Genomic DNA, 24,939 nt, shown 5'->3' on the forward strand with positions numbered 1-24,939 from the left:
GCATGGGAATCATCGAGTACCCATAATGCCGATCTCTAACTCAAGCCTTGCTCATCCTGAAAAAACATTCCCCTTCTTCACAGACAGGAAATGATATGACACTTCAGCAATGTAACAATTGTTCTAAGATTACCAGCCCATAGAAAGTCGGTTACTTCCCCCCTCCCCTTAAAACAATTGGCTATTTTTCCAACTCTGCTACCTGAAAACAGTGGTTTAAATAAAAAAAATCCTTCAAGCCTACCTTTATTAAGTTCAATATCAGATTATGAAAAGGTGGGTTGAATTATTCTTTATTCAATTTAAGACTGAAATAGTATTATATGGCTGGCATTTTCATTTATCTATTTTGCACAGGAATTGAAACTTGGAAGGGAAATATATCCTGGAGTACCTATAAATTGGAAGGAATTTAAGAGTATAGATTTAAAAGTCTTCTCCCCACCCTTTCACTGGGCAAGGATTAGTGTATTACTACTGGAGGGTATAAATTTGAACCAATCCCAGAATTGGTTTAAAATATAGCAGGATGTGGGGTGGAAACAGGAAAGGTTGTAAATGTAACGGTGTCTTTCATACACCACGTGGAAATCATTTCCTCCCCTTATAGTACCACATCAAAATTGCAAAGCAGACCCCAGTGATCGCTAGGAAATCTGCCGCAGTCCAGTTTTTCCAGCCCAATTAAATCCAAACTCTTAGGAACAATTTGTCCGTCAGTAGAAGCAGCTCGGAGGAGGAGGCGATCAAACCGCAATCTGCACTTGTAACGTGCATCTAAGTTAGTGTTTTGGGTTGTATCCCACGTGTAGCGGCAATGTTCTGGCTTCCCCAAAAATTCCCAAACATCCAGAATGTTGTCAGGCAAACCACCAAGCTTAGCAACCTGATGGGGAGAAAAGTAGAAAACGTTAATAGTGTACAGTTCTATAAATATACTGTACTACCAATAATCAGCTTTCAAAAATGTGCCATGGATTGATTTTGTCACTTCTTATATAGTTCGTTGGGAGAGCCACCAATTTTGTTGTGAAGCACCATCACTGCTCCTTAGCAACACTGTTCTAATTCGGAAACCTGTTATCTGAAATAAATAGCTACCTGGCTTTGTTTAATCACTTGGTACAAGGGAAATATGGGACGCGAGTGGTGCTGTGGTCTAAACCACAGAGCCTAGGGCCTGCCAATCAGAAGGTCGGCAGTTCAAATCCCCGCAACGAAGTGAGCTCCCGTTGTTCGATCCCAGCTCCTGTCCACCTAGCAGTTTGAAAGCACGTCAAAGTGCGAGTAGGTAAATAGGTACAGCGGGAAGGTAAACGGCGTTTCCGTGTGCTGCTCTGGTTCGCCAGAAGCGGCTTCGTCATGCTGGCCACATGACCCGGAAGCTGTCTGCGGACAAACGCCGGCTCCCTCGGCCAACAAAGCGAGATGAGCGCCGCAACTCCAGAGAACTGTGATATCTTGTGTAGTTTTATGCTTTGTTCATTCATTGCTCCTTAATGCTAGTCAGGTCTACATTGTTGTCAATATTTTGCAAGACAACTGCTGATTATTGGTGAATGATTTGTTTTCTTCTTTTCTGTATGCATGTTCTTGAAAATCCTTAATAAAACCTGCTTTTAAATATATATATAGGCAAAGGGGAATTGTGAATAATCGCCAGCGGTGGGGAAAGCCTATGTAAGTGGTATGTGGGAAAAGCAACTGTTATTTTTAGGAGATGGGGAAAGGTGTTACAAATAAAAACAACACAACTAAGGAGTTTTGCTCCAGTTCACCTCTTTGTCTCTGAGATTTGTATCTCCTCCAAAAATCACAGTAGTGGACTCTGGGGCCTCCGTCATTTTGGCAAGCACCCGTTTCAACTGACTCAAGCGTTCTTCACTATGACCCTTCGTGCTCTCCAGATGCGAAGTCATAAGGCAGAGGTCATTGCCAGATATGGTTGCCTATGAAGAAGAGCGAGAGATAAAGCATAAAGCGACATTTTCTGCGTGCGACGGTCTGCTAAAACAGTAGGATTTCACCACTCTTTACAGCAATTTCTCGTGAAAGAACAAGATGTGTGGCATAAAACTACATTTTCTGCATGGGGCTAAGTGCAGCCAGACCTTTTTTTTTTTTACGATAACAGTTAATTTTCCCATATGTTGCCCTCGATATTTGAACAACATAAAATACCCACCATTTCAAATTATTAAGACACATCAACACTGTTAACTTTAGAACAAATAAAAAAGATTGCCAATGAACTAGGTGTGCAAGAACTCACTTACATGTACTGCTAATAAATTTCTCATCATGGAGGTGGTAGGGAAAGGTGTTATTTCTTCTTTTAAAACTCTGACTCTTGATTTTTTTAACATTATGGCCGTGAAATAACCGTCTGTATTACCTGGAGAGAAACACAGAAAAAGGAAAGGGCAACAAGGGCAACAACAATGATGTCTCCTTCAGATAGTGGCCTTGTTCAGACTACTAAAGTATGGGTTGTATTCAGCTAAGTCATCCTTAGTGCAAGGATTATCACCTGTACAACTGGACACCCTCTCCCTACCCACCTTATCTATTTTCAGGGTTCCCCCAACCCTTCACAGCAAATTTGATGGGGCATTTGGGGTGGGGGAGAGGAAATCCTGATTGTTCTTGCTGCAGCAGACTAACACAGCTACCCCACTAAAAATGTATAGCAATTACTTTAACTTCATTTTACCTGGAATAATTGTGTAACTGATGGCTCTCTTCTGTAGATAGCATAAAACTGGTGGAATAACCTCCTGTAGAAATACCACATCTGGACTGTACCTAAATGAGAAAGTGGGAATGTGTAATGGTTAACATAAAGCAACATACTGTAATAGATAAGCTGTTTACTATACAATGGTTCTACACTGGTCTTCTTAACTTATTTAATTACTGTAAAAAGCAACAACAACTGGCCTTGCTTCACAACTTTATGGCTGCAATGCAATGCAAACATGCATAGGGTTGTGCAAAAATATAGTTATGGAATCAAATGCACAAGCAACACAAGGAAGTGTAATGAACCTAAGATTTGTCTCTTGAGATTTAATGAGTTGCCGTGTAGGTTCAGATCCTACTGGGGTTAAAATCAATTACATTTTTCTAGGCTGGCATGCTTAAATCAGCCTCCTCCAACCTGGTGCCTCTAGATGCTTTGGCCTACATACCCCATCATGCTGGCTGCATCTTATGGGCTATGTAGTCCAAAATATATAGAGGCACAAGACTGGGCAAGGCTGTCTTAAATATTCTTGGTAGCTCTACATTTCAGATAAGTGTAAAAGAAAAAATGGCATAGTAGAAATATTCTGATTTTTTTTTTAAAAAAAGTGTATCCCAATCCTGTTTACTTTGAAATAAATCCCAATGATTTTAATTAAGCTGACACTCTAATAAGGTACCGCTGTGACAGATAACTTACAAAGCGAGATAGGAGCAAACTCCTCGTGCCCTATCTTGCAGGTTTTTTAAATCCAGGCCATCTATATTCCAGGTAATTAAAGAAAATGTGCCGTCATCCTCTTTGGGGCTAAGACCCGCCTCTTTAACAGCAGCAGAGACGTTGCCGGTGGTCGATTCATCAGTTAGGTCAATGCTAGAAAACACAGACACAAGTTACTTATATTAACACAAGTTACTTATTATATTGATAAAGGTAAAGGTAAAGGGACCCCTGACCATTAGGTCCAGTCGTGACCGACTCTGGGGTTGCGCGCTCATCTCGCATTATTGGCCGAGGGAGCCGGCGTATAGCTTCCAGGTCATGTGGCCAGCATGACAAAGCCGCTTCTGGCAAACCAGAGCAGCACATGGAAACGCCGTTTACCTTCCCGCTGTAGCGGTTCCTATTTATCTACTTGCATTTTGATGTGCTTTCAAACTGCTAGGTTGGCAGGAGCTGGGACCAAGCAACGGGAGCTCACCCCGTCACAGGGATTCGAACCGCCGACCTTCTGATCAGCAAGCCCTAGGCTCAGTGGTTTAACCACAGCGCCACCTGGGTCCCTTCATTATATTGATAAGCCACCTTTAAAAGTAAAACTCTGAAGCTGGCTTCCATCATAAAATAATAAAACATTGTATAATACAACTGTGTTATCCAAGCCCTAATGAAACCAGTAATAATAAACAAACACCCAGCTCAAAACTAAGATGTCATGCATAACTCTTAACCACCGACCAGCAGCAAGAGAATGCATGCAATAGAAATAACAGCAGTGAATTATTGGACCAAAGGTGAAGAATGGCAAAGGATGCAATCCTAACCCTAGATCCACCAGAGTGAGAGAGTTAGGATGTGGCAGGTCCCCAGTTCAGTCAGTAGATTCCCAGCTCAGTTGGGCATGTCACCAACCCCAGCTCAGTCAGAGATATGCTGGTGTAACAGTCTCATCCCAGCTCAGCTGACGACAAGCCAAAACCAGCAGAACTTACAGCAGCCCTGAAAAATAGGTGTTCTAGGGCAGAGGGGTGGGCAGGACGTGACAGGGGGCACATATGCTGGATCCTAACTTTGTTCAGCTCAGTCAAGCAACATGGCAACCCGAGGGAATGCCAGAGTGGCATAAATCAGACTCTATATTAAAGACTTATTTCCCTTCTGCCAGTCTTAGGCTTGCTCAAAGTCCTGAGCGGACTTTGAATCTGGCATACTCTATGCCGGCTTCACTTAATTATGTAAATTACTCTGGCTTCCCATACTTGGGATTGTTTCCTCATTCATATTTTCAAGAAAGGTATTCTGAGATGCTGGTCAGCTGTGAAAATGGCTTTACTTTCATCTTGACATAGTGGAGCGGATTTATGAAGGTACAAATCGATACCAGGTAGGTCAGATACAGGTTATTGCCATCTAGATTAGGTCCTTAGCAGCAGCAGCCACTCCTGCAGCCTGTCCCTTTCTCCCACTCACTTTCGTTTTCCCCAAGTGCTCAGCAGCCATGTAAACACAGCACTAATGTGCCCCAGGGCACCCTTGGTATGGCAGAACTCTGGGGCATGCGAGGGAATTTAAGTGGCACATCTCAGTGGGAACCAACATGTAAGTTTTCCACAATGACCTGGAACAATGCTACTTTATGGGCAATGTGGGGGCCTTAAAAACAGGAGACTTGCTGGAGCCAGCCCTTATTTAGAGACTTGACTACACTATGAACCATTCCCCTGGGCAGGGCCCGGCAAGCTAAGTGCAAGAGATATTAACGCTTATACCACTTACAGAGGCATATACAGTACTACCCTGTTTCTCATATTTTAAGACATACCCATAAAATAAGCCATAGCAGGATTTTTAAGCATTCAAGGAATATAAGCCATACCCCGAAAATAAGACATAGTGATAGGCGCAGCAGCAATGCTGGCCGCAGCAGCAGGAGGAGGAAAAAAATAAGACATCCCTTGAAAATAAGACATAGTGTGTTTTTTTGAGGAAAAAATAAATATAAGACATGTCTTATAATATGAGAAACACGGTATTGTAAAGACAGCAGGCAGGTTATGCTCTTCCAAAGAGAATGGGGTGGGCTAGGCTAAGAGAATAGGGATTAGCCTACCAGGCACCCCCAAACTTCGGCCCTCCAGGTGTTTTGGAGTTGTAGGCCAAAACATCTGGAGGGCCGTAGTTTGGGGATGCCTGGACCACTCCCATGATCCCTAGCTAACAGGACCAGTTGTCGGGGAAGATGGGAATTGTAGTTCAAAACATCTGGAGGGGCGAAGTTTGGGGATGCCTGGATTAGCCCATGGTCACCCCAGTGAACTCGTGGCTGGGAGGGGATCTTAACCCATCTGACTCAACTGCCCTGACAGCACCACCGTCCAATTGCACCAAGATGGCCCCCATGCATCTGTACACAAGCGGGAATAGATTTTTTAATATTCTTGAGAGGGATGAGTTACAGGCGCAGGAGACTTACAGGGTCCCCTCCACCGGGAGAGGCTCTGGCATCGCGTCCATAGGTTGCTCCTCAAGAGGCGGCTCAAAATAAGAATTCAGCGCTCTCTGCAAAAACAAACAACAAAGGCCCACAAGGCAGAGTGTGATTGTGTGCTAGGATCAGGCGCCGGGATCTATAAAGCACGTGCTAAAACGAGAAGCGAGGGCATATACAGTACCTGCATATCCCAGTCATTCTCTGCCAGGTAGCACTGAGCAACGGCTAGATCGCTGCCGCTGATGGAGGTAAATTCCAGACACAGGAGCTTCCTGTGCTTCTCTTCTTCCTTCTCTTCCTCCTCCTTGGAAGGCTGCAGCTGCTGCTCCGAGTCCTGCGTCCTCTCCTCCGGGGTCGCCTGCTCCACCCCCTGAGCAACGCTGCCCACATCCATCTGCCTGTTTTGAGTTGTTGCTGTTGTTTTTTTTAAAAGCTCGCGCTCCCTGTTTCCTTTCAGGACCACCACCGGTTTTCCAGCTTCAGCAAATCCACGCCCCTCGAAGCTCAAATGCCGCGCAGGCGCAGCACGGGCAAGACACGAAGCTTCTGCGCTCGCCCGCTTAACAGCCCGACCCAATTGCTCGGAGGTGAAAGGGTAGGCGCTGTGGGCGGGCGGGGATTCGAACGTTTGGCGAATGGAACGCGGAGTAGCAAATGTTAGAACGCTGGGAGCGAGCGAGGGAGGCGGGGCTTGACAAGAGGCGCTCTTCCAGTTCTCCAGAGCCGGCGCTGAGCTCCGAAGGGCCAATTTGATGCCCGCGGATCCTGCAGCTTTGCAATTGCCTCGTGCTGCCCGCAACTCCGAGATCTCCCAACTACTTGACTGCATTAGTGAGAAGCCTGGCTATAAGCGCCTTGCTCGAGAGAAGGTCGGAACTTTGAATCATGAGTCACCTTAACATCCAGTCTCTCCGCGGGTTGGTGAAAATGCTTCTGGAGTCTCCCGGATTTGATCGGGTGCTGAATAAGGTAATAGCAGGAGGGGATTTGCTGAGGTTCCATACCGTGTCTGTGTAATGTGTTATTGACTTTCCAGGGTCACCTTGAATAGGGCAGCAAAGTTGTACAGGGAGTGAACACTCTGGGCCTATTGGCGCTTGAGAAACGTAGGTTTGCAGTGTTCCGAATCCTGAGAGAGGTCCTCAGTAATACAGTACAGTACTGCTTTAGATTGCAAACTACTTTCTCTACCATTCCTTTATATACTCCGGGGGTGGGTGGCTTCCCAATGATCTTACTTCACTCTGTTCAAAGCAGCCTTGTGACTTGGGTGTGTCCTAACCAGATTATTTACAGTGAGGAGGAAAAGTATTTGATCCCCTGCTAAATTTGCCTGTTTACCCTCTGACAAAGAAATGACCAGTCCATAATTTTAATGGTAGGTTTATTGTAGCTGTGAGAGACAGAATAACAACAGGAAAAACCCCAGAAGTCAAAAGTCAGAGATTGATGTGCTTTAAAATGAGTGAAATAAGTATTTGATCAGGGATCAACCAGCCAGATGTCAGGCTACTTGGTATCTTCACTGTATGTAACAAGCTGAGATTAGAAGCATCTGCTGTAAGGGAGAGGTCTTACCTGTAATCCCAGCTCATTACAGTACCTGTACAAAAGACATCTGTTGACAGAAGCAATCTATTCAGCAGATACCAAAGAGCTGTCCAAGGATGTCAGGGACAAGATTGTAGACCTGCACAAGGCTGGACTGGGCTACAAAACTATTGCCAAGCAACTTGGTGAGAAGGTGACAACAGTTGGTGCAATAATTCACAAATGGAAGAAGCACAAAATAACTGTCAACCTCCCTCAGTCTGGGGCTTCATGCAAGATCTCATCTCGTGGAGGAATTTCTACTGCTGCTCTTTCCTGTTGCATGCCCTTTTGTAATTCTGCAACTCACCTTCCTTCCATGTGAGAACCTCTGGGAGGGGCTGGGGAAAGCTGGATGAATTGTGATTGGGGCGTTTCAATTATGTGACGCGTTCTCTTATTGTAATAAAAATGAGCCTAGGAGTGGAGGCAGAATGACACACTTTACTCCTGAGGGCTCTGCTTGCCTTGCCTTTGTCTCCATTTTCTTCATTCCTTGCACGTGTGGCACCCACACACATCTGCAGTTTGCCAATGCACATCTGAATGACCCAGAGGAGAACTGCGTGAAAGTGTTGTGTTCAGATGAGATCAAAATTGAGCTCTTTGGCATCAACTCAACTCGCCGTGTTTGGAGGAGGAGGAGGAATGCTGCCTACGACCCCAAGAACACCATCCCCACCGTCAATCATGGAAGGGGACATATTATGCTTTGGGGGTGTTTTTCTGCTAAGGGGACAGAACACCTTCACCACATCGAAGGGATGATGGACGGCACCATGTATCGTCAAATCTTGGGTGAGCACCTCCTTCCCCCAGCCAGGGCATTGAAAATGGGCCGAGGATGGGTATTACAGCATGACAATGACCCAAAACACACGGCCAAGGCAACAAAGGAGTGGCTCAAGAAGAAGCACATTAAGGTCCTGGAGTGGCCTAGCCAGTCTCCAGACCTTCATCCCATCGAAAATCTGTGGAGGGAGCTGAAGGTTCGAGTAGCTACACATCAGCCTCAAAATCTTACTGACTTGGAGAGGATCTGCAAAGAGGAGTGGGACAAAATACCTCCTGAGATGTGTGCAAAGCTGGTGGCCACCTACAAGAAACATCTGACTTCTGTAAATGCCAACAAGGGTTTTGCCACCAAGTACTAAGTCATCTTTTGCAAAGGTGGTCATCAACAGACAGCAAACAGGCAAAGTTAGCAGGGGATCAAATACTCCCCCCCCCCTCACTGTACATAGAAATTGCACTGGTTTAAAGGTCTAAATGCCCCAGCTGGTTTCAGCCAATCAAACTACTTATTGCGGAAATTAAAAATAAATGCTCTTTGTAACATTACGCTTACAGAAACTCGAAGCAAATAATTGGAAGAGGTTTGAAAGCACATTTAATGCATATGACCTTCCCACAGAATCTTGGGCACTGTAGTTTAAGGGAGCTGGGAAGCATAGGCGTAAACTGCAGTTCCCATGATTCTTTGGGGCAGGTCATGTGCTTTAGGTTTCTGGTATGTAGGCGGCTGAAGATTGAGCAAGTTCAGTGGGCCCAGAATGTTGGCTGACCTTTGGATTGGGTGACAGAGGTAAAACATTGTGGAGGACAATGTTGACAGTGGTGCTTGAAAAGGGCACCACTGAATTGTTGGTACCCTGAGGGAAATAACTCCACACTTCAACCTTATTTTGTTGCTGGTTTCACTTGTTTTCTCCTACTGTTAGCTGTTTGGGGGACCAAAGGCAACATATGCGTTTTAGATTTTTTTAAAAAGCAAGCATTTAATTTCAGTTTAGTAGTCTCTAGAAAAAAAATACTGAAGCTTAATGGAATGGGACTTTTCTTCTCTCACCCACTCTGCTCCCAGATGACAGTTCTTTCTGCCACTCCTGGAAAAGTTGTCTGTGAAATGAAAGTGGAAGAGGAGCACACAAACCGAGGTGGGACTCTTCATGGAGGATTGACAGCAACTCTGGTAGATAATGTGTCAACACTTGCTTTGCTGCACACTGAAAGAGCACACCCTGGAGTCAGTGTGGATATGAATATTACGTATGTATGACGAAATCCGAGATTTATTTCAGTGCCGACTTTCGCTTAATTGGGCCTTGACTCTGCAACTTAGGTGGCTTGTATTTAGTTAAATGTAGTGGTGTGGGTTTTCGGAAAAGTTTTGAACCTCACGGGGTGGTTGTGAGGATAAAATGAGGGAAGCAGACCCTATATGCAGGCTTGAGCTCCTTGAAGGAGAGATGAACTATAAATGTAAGGATTCTTTTTCTCTCCCCCCCCCTTTTCCAAATTCAAGCTACATGTCAGCAGCTAATATCGGAGATGAAATCCAGATCACTGCAGAGATTCTGAAGCAAGGAAGAACATTGGCCTTTGCCAACGTGGACTTAAGAAACAAGGCGACAGGGAAATTGATAGCCCAAGGGAGGCATACCAAATACCTGGGATAATCATAGAAGTAAGTAGTCACTTTCTTTAAAGCAGTGTTTCCCAACCTTGGGTCTCCAGCTGTTTTCGGACTACAATTCCCATCATCCCTGACCACTGGTCTTGCTAACTAGGGATGATGGGAGTTGTAGTCCAAATACAGTTGGAGACCCAAGGTTGGGAAACACTGCTTTAAAGAACAGAGTAGCATTATTTTATTGAAGTAAGTCAGACAATGTTTATTATTCCATGTGTATTTTATTGTAAGCCATCTCTTGGGGATTGGAAGGGATGCTGTGTGTTCATGTGCCAGGAAGCAGGATACCAATGTTAAATAGCAACAATTTGTCATTGCCAGAAAAATGTGTTGCTGTGATTAATACTGGTTTGATTCCTGAAGAGAAAGATACAAAGAAAAGATGGATAAAACTGTCTGAACTGAAGTGTTCCAGCATCTGAAACCTGGGGACCATTTGTGGAAGAGGTTCTGATGCTGGTGCTTTTGGGTTGGGATGGGTTCAGAATCTCCAGGGGTAGGCCTCTGCCTCCAGGATGTTTTTCACTGAAAGGAGGAGCGGTGATGGGGGGGGGGTCTGCTTTCGATGGCTGAGGAAGCCTCCAGGAGGAATTGGTGAAAATTGCCTCTTGTGTGCACATGTACACACATGGTTACTCCAGCAAGAAGTCTCTGTGAAATCTCAGTCCCTTCTGCAAATTGAAGGAGTCCTCCTCTTTGCAGATGGGTGGCTATATGTCCAGCTGAGAATGTTTGCAGATGACTTCCATGTTGCTCCTTTCAGCCAAAGTGTTTGGACTGACCAGTGCGTACTTTGAATCCAGTGGTGAATGACTGCCAAACTAAGCATAAACTACTTCTTCCTCTGTTAATTTGTAGGTATTATTGAACAATGAATAAAGTGAATTCATCTTAAAAGGGTACTTTTCCTTCCAAAATAATGAATCTAAAGCATGAACCCTGTGTTAAAAAGGAAGTTCAGTATGGTGACAACTCAACAGTTTTCAATAAACTTGGTTTTATAAACTTTGCTTGTGTGTATTCCCCCCCCCCCAGTTGATTTAGGATATAGCGGTGCAGGTGGTGCTGTGGTCTAAACCACCGGGCCTCTTGGGCTTGCTGATCAGAAGGTCAGCAGTTCAAATCCCCACGACGGAGTGAGCTCCCGTTGCTCTGTCCCAGCTCCTGCCAACCTAGCAGTTCAAAAGCATGCCAGTGCAAGTAGATAAATAGGTACCGCAACAGCGGGAAGGTAAACGGCGTTTCTGTGCACTCTGGTTTCCGTCAGTGTTCCGTTGCGCCAGTAGCAGTTTAGTCATGCTGGCCACATGACCCTGAAAACTGCCTGTTGACAAACACCGGCTCCCTCGGCCTGAAAGTGAGATGAGCGCCACAACCCCATAATTGCCTTTGACTGGACTTAACCATCCCGGGGTCCTTTACCTTTTTACCTTTCCTTTACAGTCCTATACTCATTTACCTAGGATTTGGCCCCATTGAACTTAGTGGAACTTGCTTTTAAGTGGATATACGTAGGATTGCACTATTGGCCTACAAAGGGGCTCTCACAACTAAAAAAGTTGTGGGTGTTTTCTGGTTCTGAAAACTTACTTTCGGGGCATATCACAGAATGCCTTTATATTCTTATTTTTATGTATGTCGCAGCTGTAATCTATGGGCCCTTATGTCTATTAGGATTGCTCTGGAGACCACCTGAGGTGGAAGTGGAAGTATGCAGACCTCGATCAAGCAATGGTACCTTCATTATGGAACTAGTCAAAGGGAGGCCAGACTGATTGTATCATTACAGATGTTTATAATGAGAGCCAATGTTCACCTTGTCCAATAAGGTTTATCTAATTTGGATTTTGTGGTCTTTTATTAATGTTAAATCTTTTTTATGGAGTAGTTCTTCCTCTTGTGTTTTTGGGACAATTATGTAAATGGAGAGGGTTTACTAATAATTACAATCAGGATAGAGCATAGAAGAGAAATTTGGTTTGTGGGTATAATGCACCCAACTCATGTGCCATCCAAAATTTACCTTATATTCATTGGATCTACTATGTGACATTTCTATACAAAGTTCAAATTTATTCACAACGGGCCAGCTTGGAAAAAACACTAACCAATGAGTTAGTATTCTTGCATAAGCCTCTGTGAGCAAAGCCTCGGGCTTCTGTTTGCCCCCTCTATGCATCCTTCTTTGGGTCTGGAATAAGGAATAACCCATGGTTCCATTTTGCTTATATTTAAGTATGAACTATGAATTCTTAACGACAAACTCTGGTTTAAACAAGCTAGCTTCATTACTGGTGGTTTGGCCCTGCCTTGTTTTGCAGTTGACTATTTAAAAAAAAACCAACAACTCCTGGTTCACACTGAATGACAAGCCAGGAAGTTGGGAAGTTCTCCAACTATAGTTGCTGAATTAGCACAGCAGAACCAGAACAATTATCACCCAATACTGCTATTGTAAATGATCATTCATTGCACATTTATTGGCCTAACATTAAATTGTGATTTAGTGCTACATGCCCAAATTTGTGTGAATTTAAGTGCCCCCCCCCAACAAGTAATGATTCAGGTTAACTTCCTCCATCTTGACTATGCCCACATTCTACCTGCCAACTGTGTATACAGTAATACATGCATCTGCTTGAAGTGGGCTGGAGTCCAAAAAAAAGGTTATGTAATAACTAATCTAGTAGTGTTTAAGGTGCTACAAGACACCGTTGCTTTTGGTGTTAAAACTGGGTCAGGAGCAGATTGTTAGCTTGGTGGGAAAACAGTAATTTGAAATCCCCAAGAGTCTAATGGTCGCCTTTCCTGGTGGCACAAAGATTCATAAGGCAGTCCATCAACCAAGTGGCTGCAGTCTATTACAACCACCATCATTGTGCGCCTATAGAGCACGGATTCCTTGCCAGTCCTATTTGCTTCCTAAGACCAGCAACAACATTAAGAGAACTGATGCAAAACTGGAGGGTCGGGGTGGTGAAGGTGACAGCAGCAGAGCTTGAATTACTCTAGCAGCATGCCTGCTAATCTTGTTTTGGAACAATCTGGCCCAGATTCTGTAAAGTGCTTCTAATGTCCTGTGATAGGAGTGGCAGGGGGTGAAATAGCTCCTTCTCACCGGAGAGTTCTCATTCCTCTTAAAAGCTTTCCAGAATTTGGACTGCCGGAGTTAAATTGCATTTCAATTCCTTGCAGCTTTGAGCTTGGCACTTATCTCATCCTTCCCCGCTTTCAAAGATCCCCGATCTGAGCAAGGGAATAAAAGTGGGGAGGGGCAGGGAGAGCAAAACTGTAGGGAAGCCAATAAAATAGTTAGCAACGGGGAATGGCTGTGGCTGTAATGAATGGGTGGTGATAGTACAGATAGAAAATGCCTGCTACTTTCAGAAGTGTGGTTACGTGGCTGACATTTGTATTAATAGACAGGAGCAGCTCTCATTGCTGGCTCACAAAATTTAGCTGTTTTGATCACTGTGGTTTGTTGATGGCAGAACCTATATTGCTGCATATTGATCTTGGTGTTGCGATTCGTCTTGCAGGATTCTTTAGGGAGATATATACAAAGTCAGACCATCTAGCTCAGCGTTGTTAACCCTGACTAGCTGCGACTCTTCAGCTTTCCAAACTGGAATCCTACATAGACCTTCCTGGAGATTTTGTGGACTGATCCTGGGATCTTTTGGATGCCAAGCATGTGCTGTGCTGCTTACTGTGGCCCTGCCCTTTGACTGTTTAGAGGGGCGTTGGGGAACTTTCGGCCCTCCATATTGCTGAAGTATGTCTTCCATCAGTCCCAGCCAGCTTGATCAATAGTCAAGGCTTATGAGAGTTGTAGTTCAGCAACATTTGGAGAGGCAAAGGTTCCCCACCCATGTTGATTTCTGAGGGTGCAGTGTTAGAACTCAAGCTTGTGCTGTGCGGTTACCTGGTGGGTAAGGAAATATACTCTGCTAATTATCAAAAGAACATTTTCCCCTTTAAAATGGGTTGGGAATGGGGAAAAAATCCCTTTGGTACTTCATAACATCAGCCTGGCTCCCAAAAGCTATTTTAGGTGCACACCTCTGGCCTGGTGAAATGTGACATTCTCCCTCCAAATTGTAGTCCTTCGTGCATTATTATGTTGGGAAAGATTGAGGGCACTAGGAGAAGGGGGCGACAGAGGACGAGATGGTTGGACAGTGTTCTCGAAGCTACGAACATGAGTGACCAAACTGCGGGAGGCAGTGGAAGAAAGAAGTGCCTGGCGTGCTATGGTCCATGGGGTCACGAAGAGTCGGACACGACTAAACGATTAAACAACAACAACAATGAAGACTTCTCCCTTTAATTGGGTTTCAAAAGTGATTTGCCATGTTTTATATAGAATTTTAATGTATTGGTTATAGAAACCTTATGAAAATCTACATTTATACAACGTCCGTTTTATAAGCCAGGCTTTCTGTGAGCATAGTGGTAGACCTTGCTCAATATTCCACTTGTGCTATTATGCTAGAGGAAACAAACCAGGAAGCTTTGCTTCCTGTTCTGTCCAAACCAGAGTGCAGAGCTTGCTTGTCCCTAACAAGCAACTACCCCTTATGCCATGGTTTGTTTTCTTCCTGTTAATCACTTGTTAAAGAGCAGGTAATCGTTGGTTCTAATGTAACAGAAAGCCACAGCTTCCTGGTGTATTCCACTCACGGGAGGAATATGAATGTGTACTGCCACTCATCCATAATAAACCAGGAAATTTAATTCATTGTTACATGTGAACACTGCCAATTGATTTTGAATTTACATTTTTAAAATAAATGAACTTAGCAGTCTTTGTTCACCTAATTTGTTTATTTTTAATTTTTTTCCAATTCCAAACAAAAGCTAAATACAGATTTTTTTAAACAGATAAGCACTAGTTTAACCCCAAGGGAGTAGGCTTATACAGATTTACTTCAGTCAAATTACTCAACCTTTTAAGCAAAGTTTTCTTTGCCAAAGCTATACAGTAGTCTTCCTTATGTTCATTGCACAATCTTAAACAAAATATGTTCTGTCAAAACCAACTTTTGACACTCCAAACAATATTTTACAATTAAATCCACAACTGCTTTATTCCTCCCCTCCCCCCAAAAAAGAACCTCAGAGGGTTTTCCATAAGAAATGTTTTGGAAACCAGTATTTCCTACAGTTCACAAGTCAACTGTCAGGGAAAAAATAATAATCCTCTGCCAACATGGTTTCTGCAGCTGCTATCTTAAATTTAGCTGCTTTAGGCTACTTCAGACTCCAGGTCTGTAAAAATGTATTCAACTCAACAGAACACTCTACATTTAGTTACACAGCAAACTGGGGAAAGAGATCCAAAAGTGAGAATGCCAGGAAACTCAAACAAGGCCAAGCAAAATAAAAGAGGCAATTAATGCCTACACCAAATGAGATGCATTTTTCCCTTAAAAGATTTCTTTCCCACATTTAGCCATCTACTGTAACAAGCCATAGACCTATTCATGAATCTGATACAATCGTGTTAACAGCAAAGCTTATGGCTTTCACACCATTACATTCATTTCTCACCCTATGAATACTGATATTAGGGGACATGACCAGCACAAATGGGAACACCACCATATATGATCACTTTGTGCTCTCAGATACATTTCTTTCAGTGTATAACAGTCCCTCCGTTTCACATTTTGGTAGGATGCTCATACAATGCAGAAATATGCAGAGCATTCTCTTTCACAAGGTCCATGCAGAAAACATCTAAAAAAAATTTAAAAGTTCTGAGATACAAATGATAAAAGAAAATAATCCAGGATGATCAAGTTCCACGATGGATAGTGTTCTGAACATGTGTCCATTTTCTTCTATTCCGAAAGAATAAATGGTGAGAAAAGTGAAAACTGCACTCCTGCATTCTGTGATCTTCCCCATTTTGCTGGCCAGTACCCTATTCTGGCATGTAAGGACGGAGGTGATCCTCTACGGTACCAACCGCCCAGTGGGTGAGCTGCTCTTGTGGCAGATATAGGCAGATGCTGCATAACTTGAAGATTGTAGCTTTGTTTTTTGGAGTCTGGAAAGAGATACATAAACTATTTCAAGACACGAGAATATTTTATAAACAGCACTGTGTGGAAAAACAAACTTCACATATTCCCTCAGCTCATACTTTCAGAAGCAACAGAAAATAAACTAATGGCGGTGCAACATAAAAGCATAACTAACAATTTTGTGGTGCTTGCTGAATATATAAATTGATCGCCAGATTTCTAAAATCTGCCTTCTCCAGCAGGGGACCTGTACCATCTTTTCTCGCTTAAGTACATACGCAAATCTTTATTGTGTTTTAAAAGCGGACAAGCAGAAGCAGTCTCAATGAATGACAAATGATACTGATGCACACTTGGCAAATCCCCACCACCTCAGTTCCTAAATCTAATAGAAACACACCCAATCAGATAGCTTCACTGCACTCAAAGCAGAGCAAATCAATACTTATAAAGTATACCCCCACAAACTTAAGTGTTAGTAACATATTGCACATTATGCCATAGAAAAGGAATGCTGAACATTTAGCATTCTGTCATGGCAACTGGTTGTATCTGTACCTCTTGACTGTAGTGAAGCCAAGCAGACAGCTGTTAAATAATAGAAAAGAGGCAAACAAGAGCATAAGGAAAAACAGGTATGCACTGGGAGATGGCTACCTGCAAGTGCTGTCGGTCAATGAAGAGAAACACTGACTGGTTAGGGTTGTTGATAACAATTCCAGTCTTGTCCTTTCGGCTCAGTACATGCAGAAACTGTTTTTCATAGTCACCATGATGAAATTCAAACCTGGCCTGGGGGGGGGTATGTAACAAAAGTTTTAATAAAAGAGGTTCAAGGAAAACCAATCTTAAGTCAAGGTTCACGTATGCAATGCATCCAAGTGCAGAATAGAGAAATCGCAGGAACAACTTGAAATTATAGCTAATGGAGATATAGTTTACATTTGATTATTACATCAGTATATCCCCCCCTTTTCTAATGGCAGTACATTTGAAGAACCCCATGCTTAACTTTATATAAACAAAAATGATGACTATCGCAAATGCAGTACTCCATACTGTATTGGTAAAAGCTTCTGGCAAGTTTATCAATCCAGAGACAAAATAAACTATGGTAAGTAACTTCTTACCCTAAATGCTTACTAGATTTAAAACATCTGCTTAGGTACATTCAGTGACAACATTCTGCCTTTGTAATCATACAAACACCTTAAATGGTTACAAAAACATACCACAATTCACTATAACCACCAATAAGAAAAAGTGGTATTCATTAAAAGTGCTAATGGCTTATTTGGATTTTAGTAGCACTCTACCTGGAACCTATATCATACCTGAACAGGCCTAAAGGGCTCATCATCCGATCCCTTCCACCTAGAAAACAGAAGACAGACTATCTTCTCAATATCATTCCGAGGCCAAAGTATGAAGTCCATCTCTTGTGTACAGCCAATCACATCCTGTTAAGGACATGAATAAAATTAATAGTGTCCCAACAATCTAGTGGGAGGACACACACACATATCATGTTTGAGAAGCAAAAATAATTGTAATTCAAATGGTTTGTATACCTTTCATACATCTATAATAGGCTTTTATTCTTAAGCACTACAACACAGCCTGCCTATCTGCCAACTTTACATTTGTAACATGGAAATCGGAACCCAGTCCTAGTAATTTAATTCTTATGGGAACAAACTTTCTGGATTTGAAAAACTGCCCAAACTAAAATGATATCCCCATCAGCAAATACACCCACTTTTATCACATTTACATTTTTATGTTGTCTTGCTGTCTTCATCAAAAATATGCAAAATCAAAAAGACAGCTTATAATAATTGTATTTTTAGTTTAAGAGATTATTTAGCTTAAGAGTATATTTTGTTTCAGTTCAACTGGTAGGAACTGAATCTGGAGTTCCCTTCCCATTCATGGGACACTCCTGCCAGAAATGGGAGGAAGCTTTCTTCAATTCTCACTTCCCTATGCAATTCTTGTCCTCACCCTGCAAGAAATGTTTGAGGGATAGGAAACCCTATAGAACAGTGGGGGAAGGGGCTTTGCAAAAGTTGCTTCCCCTTCCACTAGGACAGTGGTTCCCAACAGGTGGTCCGGGGACCCCCAGGGGTCCGCGAGCTATGCCAGAGGGGTCCGCAAGATGCTATTAGAATAAAAAATATATTAAATATATTTCGTATGATAACAGATTTTTTGTTTTGGCCGCTTCCTGCATGAGCAGAGTCTAGCACAAAACTAGAATTAGATAGAGGCAGTAGTTCTGCTGTATGCCGTTAGGTGGCGCTTTACAAACACTACTGTTTTGCAAAGAGGCAGCGCGCACATTCTACTAACGCTCACCTCCCCAAGATGCTTTGCGTGCGTCGGCTTCATTTGTGCGCTACTGCGCAGGTACCCTGTCTTCTCCATTCCCCTCCCTCCTCCCTGGCGCACGCTGCCTCTTTGCAAAACAGTAATGTTTGTAAACAAAGCGTTGTTTTTCGCGGAAGCTACAGTTCGCGTAGTTAAAAATGGACCGTTGGTTAAAAAGTGGTTCATCTCATTAAGAACTGAAAATTAAAACTAACTGTATACTGATGGAGTACTCTGTTGTAACTGTAGAAAATGTATAAATATAAAATATTAAAAGACTCTTAATTTGGCTCTCACTTTTTAATTTTAGGATTAGGAATTAATGGGGGTCCTTGTCACAATGGCGGCTCGATGAGGGGTCCTCGAGAAATTTTTGTTGGGAACCCCTGCACTAGGATAAGCCTCTGCTGGATTGTGACAGAAGCAGCCCCTACTCTCTCAAAATAGAACTTAAGCCACTATGTTGAATTTCTGCAAGAGATATAAAGCAATCATTCATCTCATATGTCTCTGCCAATATTCCAGTTCCACAATTCTAATTTTTTCTCCTTGCCTTTTTCTCACATATACTTTTACCAAGAGACAAACTTGTTAAAATATTGAGGGTCAGGATAATGAAAACTTATATTCCACTTAATAAGTGATGTATACAATACAAGATGGATAGAGCAAAACAGTAACAAAACTATTATTATTTGGCAGTAGTATTAATATTACCCACCTGTCCTAGAGTGGGTTACAATTAAGAATACAACATTAAAATAACTTAAATGACAGTCAAGCGAATAGGCGGGTGGTGTGAAAGGCCCAAGTAAATCAGTGTGTCTTCTAGACAAAGCATACTAAATATTCAAATACAAGGGACTCTCCGGATACGAATTAAATTCATTTTGGGGGTCCATACTTAACCTGAAAAGTCCGTAACTGGAGGCGCAGCTTCTGTGCACACACGTGGTGCGTAAAGCACTTCTGTGTATGCTTGTGGCGCACAGAGTGCTTCTCCGCATGCGCACGTGGTAAAACCGAGTACCGTAGTATACACTTCCGGGTTTGCCACATTCGCAACCCGAAAGTTACGTATCCAGAGCGGTACGTAAATCGAGGGTCCACTGTACAGCTTTACCACCTGATAGGCAGCATCCAAAAAACCCTTTAGCAGTGACACACTGAACTTCAAACTACTGTACATACCCCCACTTCAACCGCCTCTATGCTGCAAAAGTTCCATCAGCAGTTTGGGGTATAGTCTGTTCAGGGGGGGGGGGGAATCCCACTAAGACATGTAAGTCATTGGGTACATCTAAAGTAGTCCTTTTAATCCTGCTAATTATATCTAGATCTTTGATATAGAAATACAACTAGCAGCATGAATAGCCTTTTAAAATGTTGACCTCTGAAACAAATGACAGAACATTAAATATTTTACCCTGCGCATAGACTGATAGCGGGGTGCATGCAGCTGAACCACATCCTTTTGTAGAAGCTCTATGGAACTTTCCAAGGAATAGCTGGAATCCCGCACACCTTTCAGGATATTTTCTTCATAATTATTGGTCATGACTGGTATGACTTCAGACACTTCAAAGAGCGCTGACTTTTTCCTCTAATCAGGGAAAACAAAGAACATGTTGCATTTCAATCATTTCTAAGCAGTCTGTCATTACAATGCTTTTAAAACTTAAGAAAAACAAACTTACTGCAAACCTAAGAACTGGGCAACACCCAAAACTTATTGCAAACCTAAATTTAGAGATAAATGGATGCTGAAGCACATGCTTAAGCAAAAATGCACCTCCCATTAAAATTCAAAGTGCTGAGTCTCCAAAATTCAGTTTTATGTATTCCCCAGATTTGTGTGCAACCATAGCCCATAATGCAGTATTAACTCTCACATGGCACATTTTGAAAGTTGTGCAAGGTTTTGTTAAGATACCCAGCGCATAAGGAATGAAGATCATGATTCAAAATTCAACATCAAAGCTACAGCCTAGGCATGATGAAAACACAGTGGAAAAGATTTTCCCCATGCTCTCCACATTCATTCTCAGGTTGTAATTTTAAGAGTGCTAACAAAGGTAAGGAGTCACTCAATAGAAAAGTCAAACAACCAAAAAGGAAATTACCTTGTCTTTGAATACAAAGGCAATATACATCTTGAAATCAAACTGGTCAGCTAGAGATTCTTTTTTCTTTTTAAGCTGAGCACGAAGTCTGTTCAGAGCTTGTTTCTTCCGGGAGTTTGGGTCCCCCATTTTGTAATACAGATGGTACTAAAGCCTTTTGAAACCTTCACTAAACTATGGGCCCTTTTTCATAAGACTCGAGTACAACAGAAACAAGTCATTTTATTCCTGCTAATACCACTGAATCAATAGAACACAGGCGTAACCCAAAAATGCACCTTAGGCAAATGTTTTACAAGACTGTCTTATTAGAGGGGTCATAAAACAAAGTAACTATTAGTCCAACCATCATTGGACAAAACGTTTGCGCAGTATTATCAAAAGCCCAAAGAAATTTGAAGAAAATACACTGATATACACAGTTTAAACCACAGGAATAAGTGGGCAAGAATGGGGGGGAAATCTTATCACAATTTGTGTGTAGAATAAAAAAGAATAATGGGCATGGACCCAATCCATTTGGGCGGGTTTTCTTGCCCGATGCTGCCACCCCCAAAAAAACAAAAAACTGAAATTAAAGACAGTGTTCTATCCCGCCCAGATTCATGACTGCTGATTATTCTCAAGATCTCTGCTATTGCTATGCTGCCTGGCTTTTTCTTTTTTCAAGAATTATTCAACTTGGTAGAAAGCAAAGGAGGGAGTGCAGAACAGGAGTGGATGTCCTGGGAGGTAAGACGTTTCCCTACCAACAACAAAATAATCAACCACAGACAACACAGTGCTGGTTTGCAGAGGAGCAAGGAGTTTGGAAAACAGCAGTGTCATTTCTAACTTCATCCTGCTCATCATCAGGCACATGGTCGCCCTGAGGCTGCAGCTGTGGGAGAGAAGAGGGATCATGGTGGCCATTGATAAAAAGGTGGAGGGAAGATTTGGAAAGTTATCTGGCCTTTTGAATCCCAAGTCGATCTCTCGATCTAGCACTCCCCTAGGAGGGAGAGGCCTACAACCCACCCCACTAGCCTTCCTTCCCTCAGTCTAAGCCCCGGGCAGGACAAAAAAAATCCTCCTCCCCTCTGCCGCTTTAATTGGGGCTGGGCATGGCTGATGCGATTGGCCTCCTTGCGGGGGTGGTTCTCTTCCTTGCTCAAGAGGAAGAGGCGGGCCTGTGCTCAGCGCAGCGGGGGCCACTCAAGTCTACGGCCCGGAATTCACTCTTGCATTCATGGTCAACAACCAACAACTCGAGTTCTTTGGGGGGGGGAGAGAAAAAAGGGGGACGGGGGAAAAGGGGGAGGAAGGGAAATACCACGCCAAAAAAATTTCAATTGGGAAAAAAGAGAGTTTGCAAAGAGGCTTTTGTCGCAGTGAACTTGAATAAATTTGAAAGGGGGAAAAAACGCGTTTTCCCGGAAACAAATAAAAAAATTTTTAAAGAAAAAAGGATTATTAACCCGTCCTTCCCCCTTTTTTAACTGGCTGTTTAGTTGTTGTGCTTTTTAAAAACAAAAAAAGCACACCCTCTTCGTAAAAAAAAAAAGTAATTAAGCTGTTTCCCTCTCCTTGGAAACCCCCGCGGCGGGAGGCTCAGGCGGCAAGAGACACCCAACCGGACCGGAGACTGTAGCGTGGCCTGGCTCGCTACCCGCAGCCGGCGGGCGCGGGTGGAGCAGTGGAGGCGGCGGCGGCGCTGCTAGCAGCACGGGCAGGAGCCATGTCAAGAGAAGGCCACCAAGAAGCCGCCCAGCTCCGCCATCCCCGCTGCGCTGTTCACGGTGACCGGGCCGCCCGCTCTGCCGCTGCTCAGTCCCAGCAGCCTGGTCCCCATAGCCTAAGCTCGGCGCCCCGGAGCCGCCGGGGGGTGGCAAATGGTGGCGGCGGAGGCGGCGGGAGGGAGGAAGGAAGGACGAGAGGAGGAGGAAGAGGCGGCGACGGAGCGAGGCCGGGCCGGGAAAAGTCCCTGCGCTACAGGCTCCTACTGCGAAAAAGAGGCAAGAGAGCGAGAGAAGCCCCCGCTCCTGTCCCCTCTGAGGCGAAGGATGGCGCGGGCGAGTCTCTCGGTCCGGGCGGCGCAGAAGGCGGCGAAGCGGCAGCAGCCCGAGCGGAGAAGCCCTCAAAATGGCAACCGCCGCGTCTCCTCCTCGCCTGACTCACACACACGGGAAGGCTCCGCCCCGCGACCCGCTGCGCAGGCGCCCTGGGGTGGACTGTACCATCTCCGTTTCGGGAGAGGGGTGAGGAGCGGAGGGAAAAAGCGAACAGGGCAAGTGGGGTGGGATGGGGATCTGGTACTCAATGCAGCCTGCGTGTTGAGTGCTACCCGCTGTCTCCAGTGGGGGCGAAGTGTGTCTATGCCCCGGTCCTTTGCAGAGTTCCAACGTGTCCCAGCCACTTGACATAAGTTTCAAGTCGCAGTGGGCACAATGGGACTCGTCCCCGAGTAAACAAACGTGCACAGGACTGCGTGATGTAAAAATCAAGGGGTCAGCCTGGCTCGGCAGAGGGTTGGGCTGATGGCCTCGTGGGGGCTGTTAGCCTGTGTCAGTGTCACCCGCAAGCAGATACTCGAAAATAGAAGTCCGATTCATTTTACTGGATTTTCTTCCGAGTAACAAAGAGCGCACACGGTGCATTAACTAGAAATGGTCTCTTAGTAGCAAACTCACCGCACAGGCAAGATCAAGATTAAAAGGTGTTTGGGGGAACTTTTACGTTCCTCCGATTGCTGACTACAGTAGTTGTTTATTTTAACACAGTATGGAGTCGGAGGTATTAGTGTACCCTTCCTTACAGTTTTGCTTTTGGAGGCTTTGAAATCATCTGTCTGTTGCAGCATGTCTATGCCGCACAGCTTGCTCACCATGAGTGTTTCTTCCAATCGTATGCCTCTTAAGTTGTGATGATGAAATGCAGAGCAAGATCCCGCTCTTCAGCCAAACCCCAAGCCCTGTCAGACTCCGGTCCTACACCCATTAGCATGGTGGCCGGGCTTCCGAATTAACAAAAAAACCCATCGGAGATTACAAAACGGGCGCCTGACCTAACGGAAGGCTACGTTCCAAAGAAGTCCCACTGAATTCGCTAGGTCTTACTCTTATGTAAGTGGATTTGGGACTGACTGCATCTTAAACGATGCTATGCAACTGAAAAGGTTTCCGACCGTTCGTTGTCCCCAGCCTGTATTGTAGCTCGAATGCCACCCCTTGTTTTCCGCCTCCCTTTTCCTGACAATAACAAAGAGTGTTGCGGCACTTTAAAGCCTGAACAATTTATTTCTGCCGTTATGATTGGACCGTAGCCCATTCACTTGCTCTTCCTCTGTATAAGCTGCACGGCGACACATCGCTGCACCTGTTGGATGCCTGCAGCTGCAGCGCAGCTGTTTAGATACACAAAGGGTGCCTGATCAGTGGACTTAGACGGCAGGGCGCTTTCTCCCTGGACGGCCATCGTGCAAGCGGCTGCATGTTAAGCTGAGCCACTTCTTCAGCAAATGAAAAGCAGCTACTAACAGTCCAGAGACCACCAAAAGCTAGAGTAGCCTACTCGCCCCCTCACCTGCCCCCCCCAATCCAAGAGAACTGCTGCGCTTTCCATGACGCACAACGCGCATCTAGTCTCCAGGGGCTGCTCCGGCGTCACCATCTCCGCGGTTCTTTTCCGTTCTCCCAGTCTCCGCGGTCTCGGTCTGTCCCCCCCCCCCATTAAGAACCCACCGTTGCAGAACCTGTTTTAAAGCGCGCTCGCGCTTCGCTATGGATTCGAGTGAGGTGGGGCGCGCATCCGCACCTTTTTTTAAACTTAATGCGAGAAGTAGTTTTTGCCCAGAGACAGGATCCAAGTTCCTTCGCCCCGCCTTCTCCCTCTAGCGAAGTGAACGGCTCCCCCGCCCGTCTCAGACGTCACCGCACCACCTCCCGGGGGCGAAGCACGCGGGCAAATTGTGTCATGTGTGTATGATGATCACAACAACACAGGACACGGGGCTTGCGCTTTGTTGTGTAACAGCGCTTCCAGACGGGGGCCAGTGTGTTGCCAACGGGGTGTTTTTAACTCATCCGATTTTCCACGGAAAGGGTAAATCCCGATTGGACTGGGAGGAGTCACAGGGACTGGGACCTGGCGTTTTAATGCTGACGACAGTGTGTGGACGCAGCAAAATAAGAACTTGCATGCGTAGCTGGCGGCACCGATCCCGCATCGAAAGCCAACGCAGAGGCACCCTTAGGTTGCTTCCGGGACATGGGCGCGTAGGCGGGGGGGGGGCAGCTACTCCCATCCCCAAATCAAAATAAATAATAATAACTAACTGACTGGGGACCCAGGTGGCTCTGTGGGTTAAACCACTGAGCCTAGGGCTTGCTGATCAGAAGGTCGGCGGTTTGAATCCC

At 44.4% G+C, this 24,939-nt stretch overlaps 3 protein-coding genes across 4 annotated transcripts; 1 reads left to right on the forward strand and 2 right to left on the reverse strand.

The window, feature by feature from the left end:
• Positions 1-277: 277 nt before the first annotated feature.
• Positions 278-6,512, reverse strand: TDP2 (tyrosyl-DNA phosphodiesterase 2). Its single transcript, XM_035126416.3, has 7 exons — positions 6,139-6,512; positions 5,940-6,025; positions 3,446-3,619; positions 2,714-2,805; positions 2,277-2,395; positions 1,779-1,949; positions 278-886 (listed from the first exon to the last, which is right to left on the reverse strand). Exons 1-7 carry the CDS (start codon positions 6,349-6,351, stop codon positions 605-607), a joined length of 1,137 nt encoding a protein of 378 aa, XP_034982307.3. The 5' UTR covers positions 6,352-6,512; the 3' UTR covers positions 278-604.
• Positions 6,513-6,519: 7 nt separating this feature from the next.
• On the forward strand, positions 6,520-15,118 carry ACOT13 (acyl-CoA thioesterase 13). 2 transcript variants are annotated; one of them, XM_088676249.1, is made up of 4 exons: positions 6,520-6,926; positions 9,412-9,596; positions 9,853-10,014; positions 13,560-15,118. In XM_088676249.1, the coding sequence occupies exons 1-3, from the start codon at positions 6,843-6,845 to the stop codon at positions 10,004-10,006; spliced, it is 423 nt and encodes a 140-aa protein (XP_088532375.1). In that variant the 5' UTR covers positions 6,520-6,842; the 3' UTR covers positions 10,007-10,014; positions 13,560-15,118. The 2 variants fall into 2 exon arrangements, with proteins under 2 accessions (XP_088532375.1, XP_034982309.1); XM_035126418.3 differs by lacking the exon at positions 13,560-15,118 and adding an exon at positions 11,695-11,865 and having other exon boundaries at positions 6,635-6,926.
• C8H6orf62 (chromosome 8 C6orf62 homolog) lies at positions 14,829-22,700 on the reverse strand. The gene is made up of 5 exons (XM_035126420.3): positions 20,546-22,700; positions 19,849-20,025; positions 17,387-17,512; positions 16,710-16,844; positions 14,829-16,075 (listed from the first exon to the last, which is right to left on the reverse strand). The coding sequence occupies exons 1-5, from the start codon at positions 20,672-20,674 to the stop codon at positions 15,950-15,952; spliced, it is 693 nt and encodes a 230-aa protein (XP_034982311.1). The 5' UTR covers positions 20,675-22,700; the 3' UTR covers positions 14,829-15,949.
• Between the last annotated feature and the right edge of the window lie 2,239 nt (positions 22,701-24,939).

This window comes from Zootoca vivipara, chromosome 8 (assembly GCF_965207765.1).
Source record: "Zootoca vivipara chromosome 8, rZooViv2.hap1.1, whole genome shotgun sequence".
In the NCBI taxonomy this organism is placed as follows: domain Eukaryota; kingdom Metazoa; phylum Chordata; class Lepidosauria; order Squamata; family Lacertidae; genus Zootoca; species Zootoca vivipara.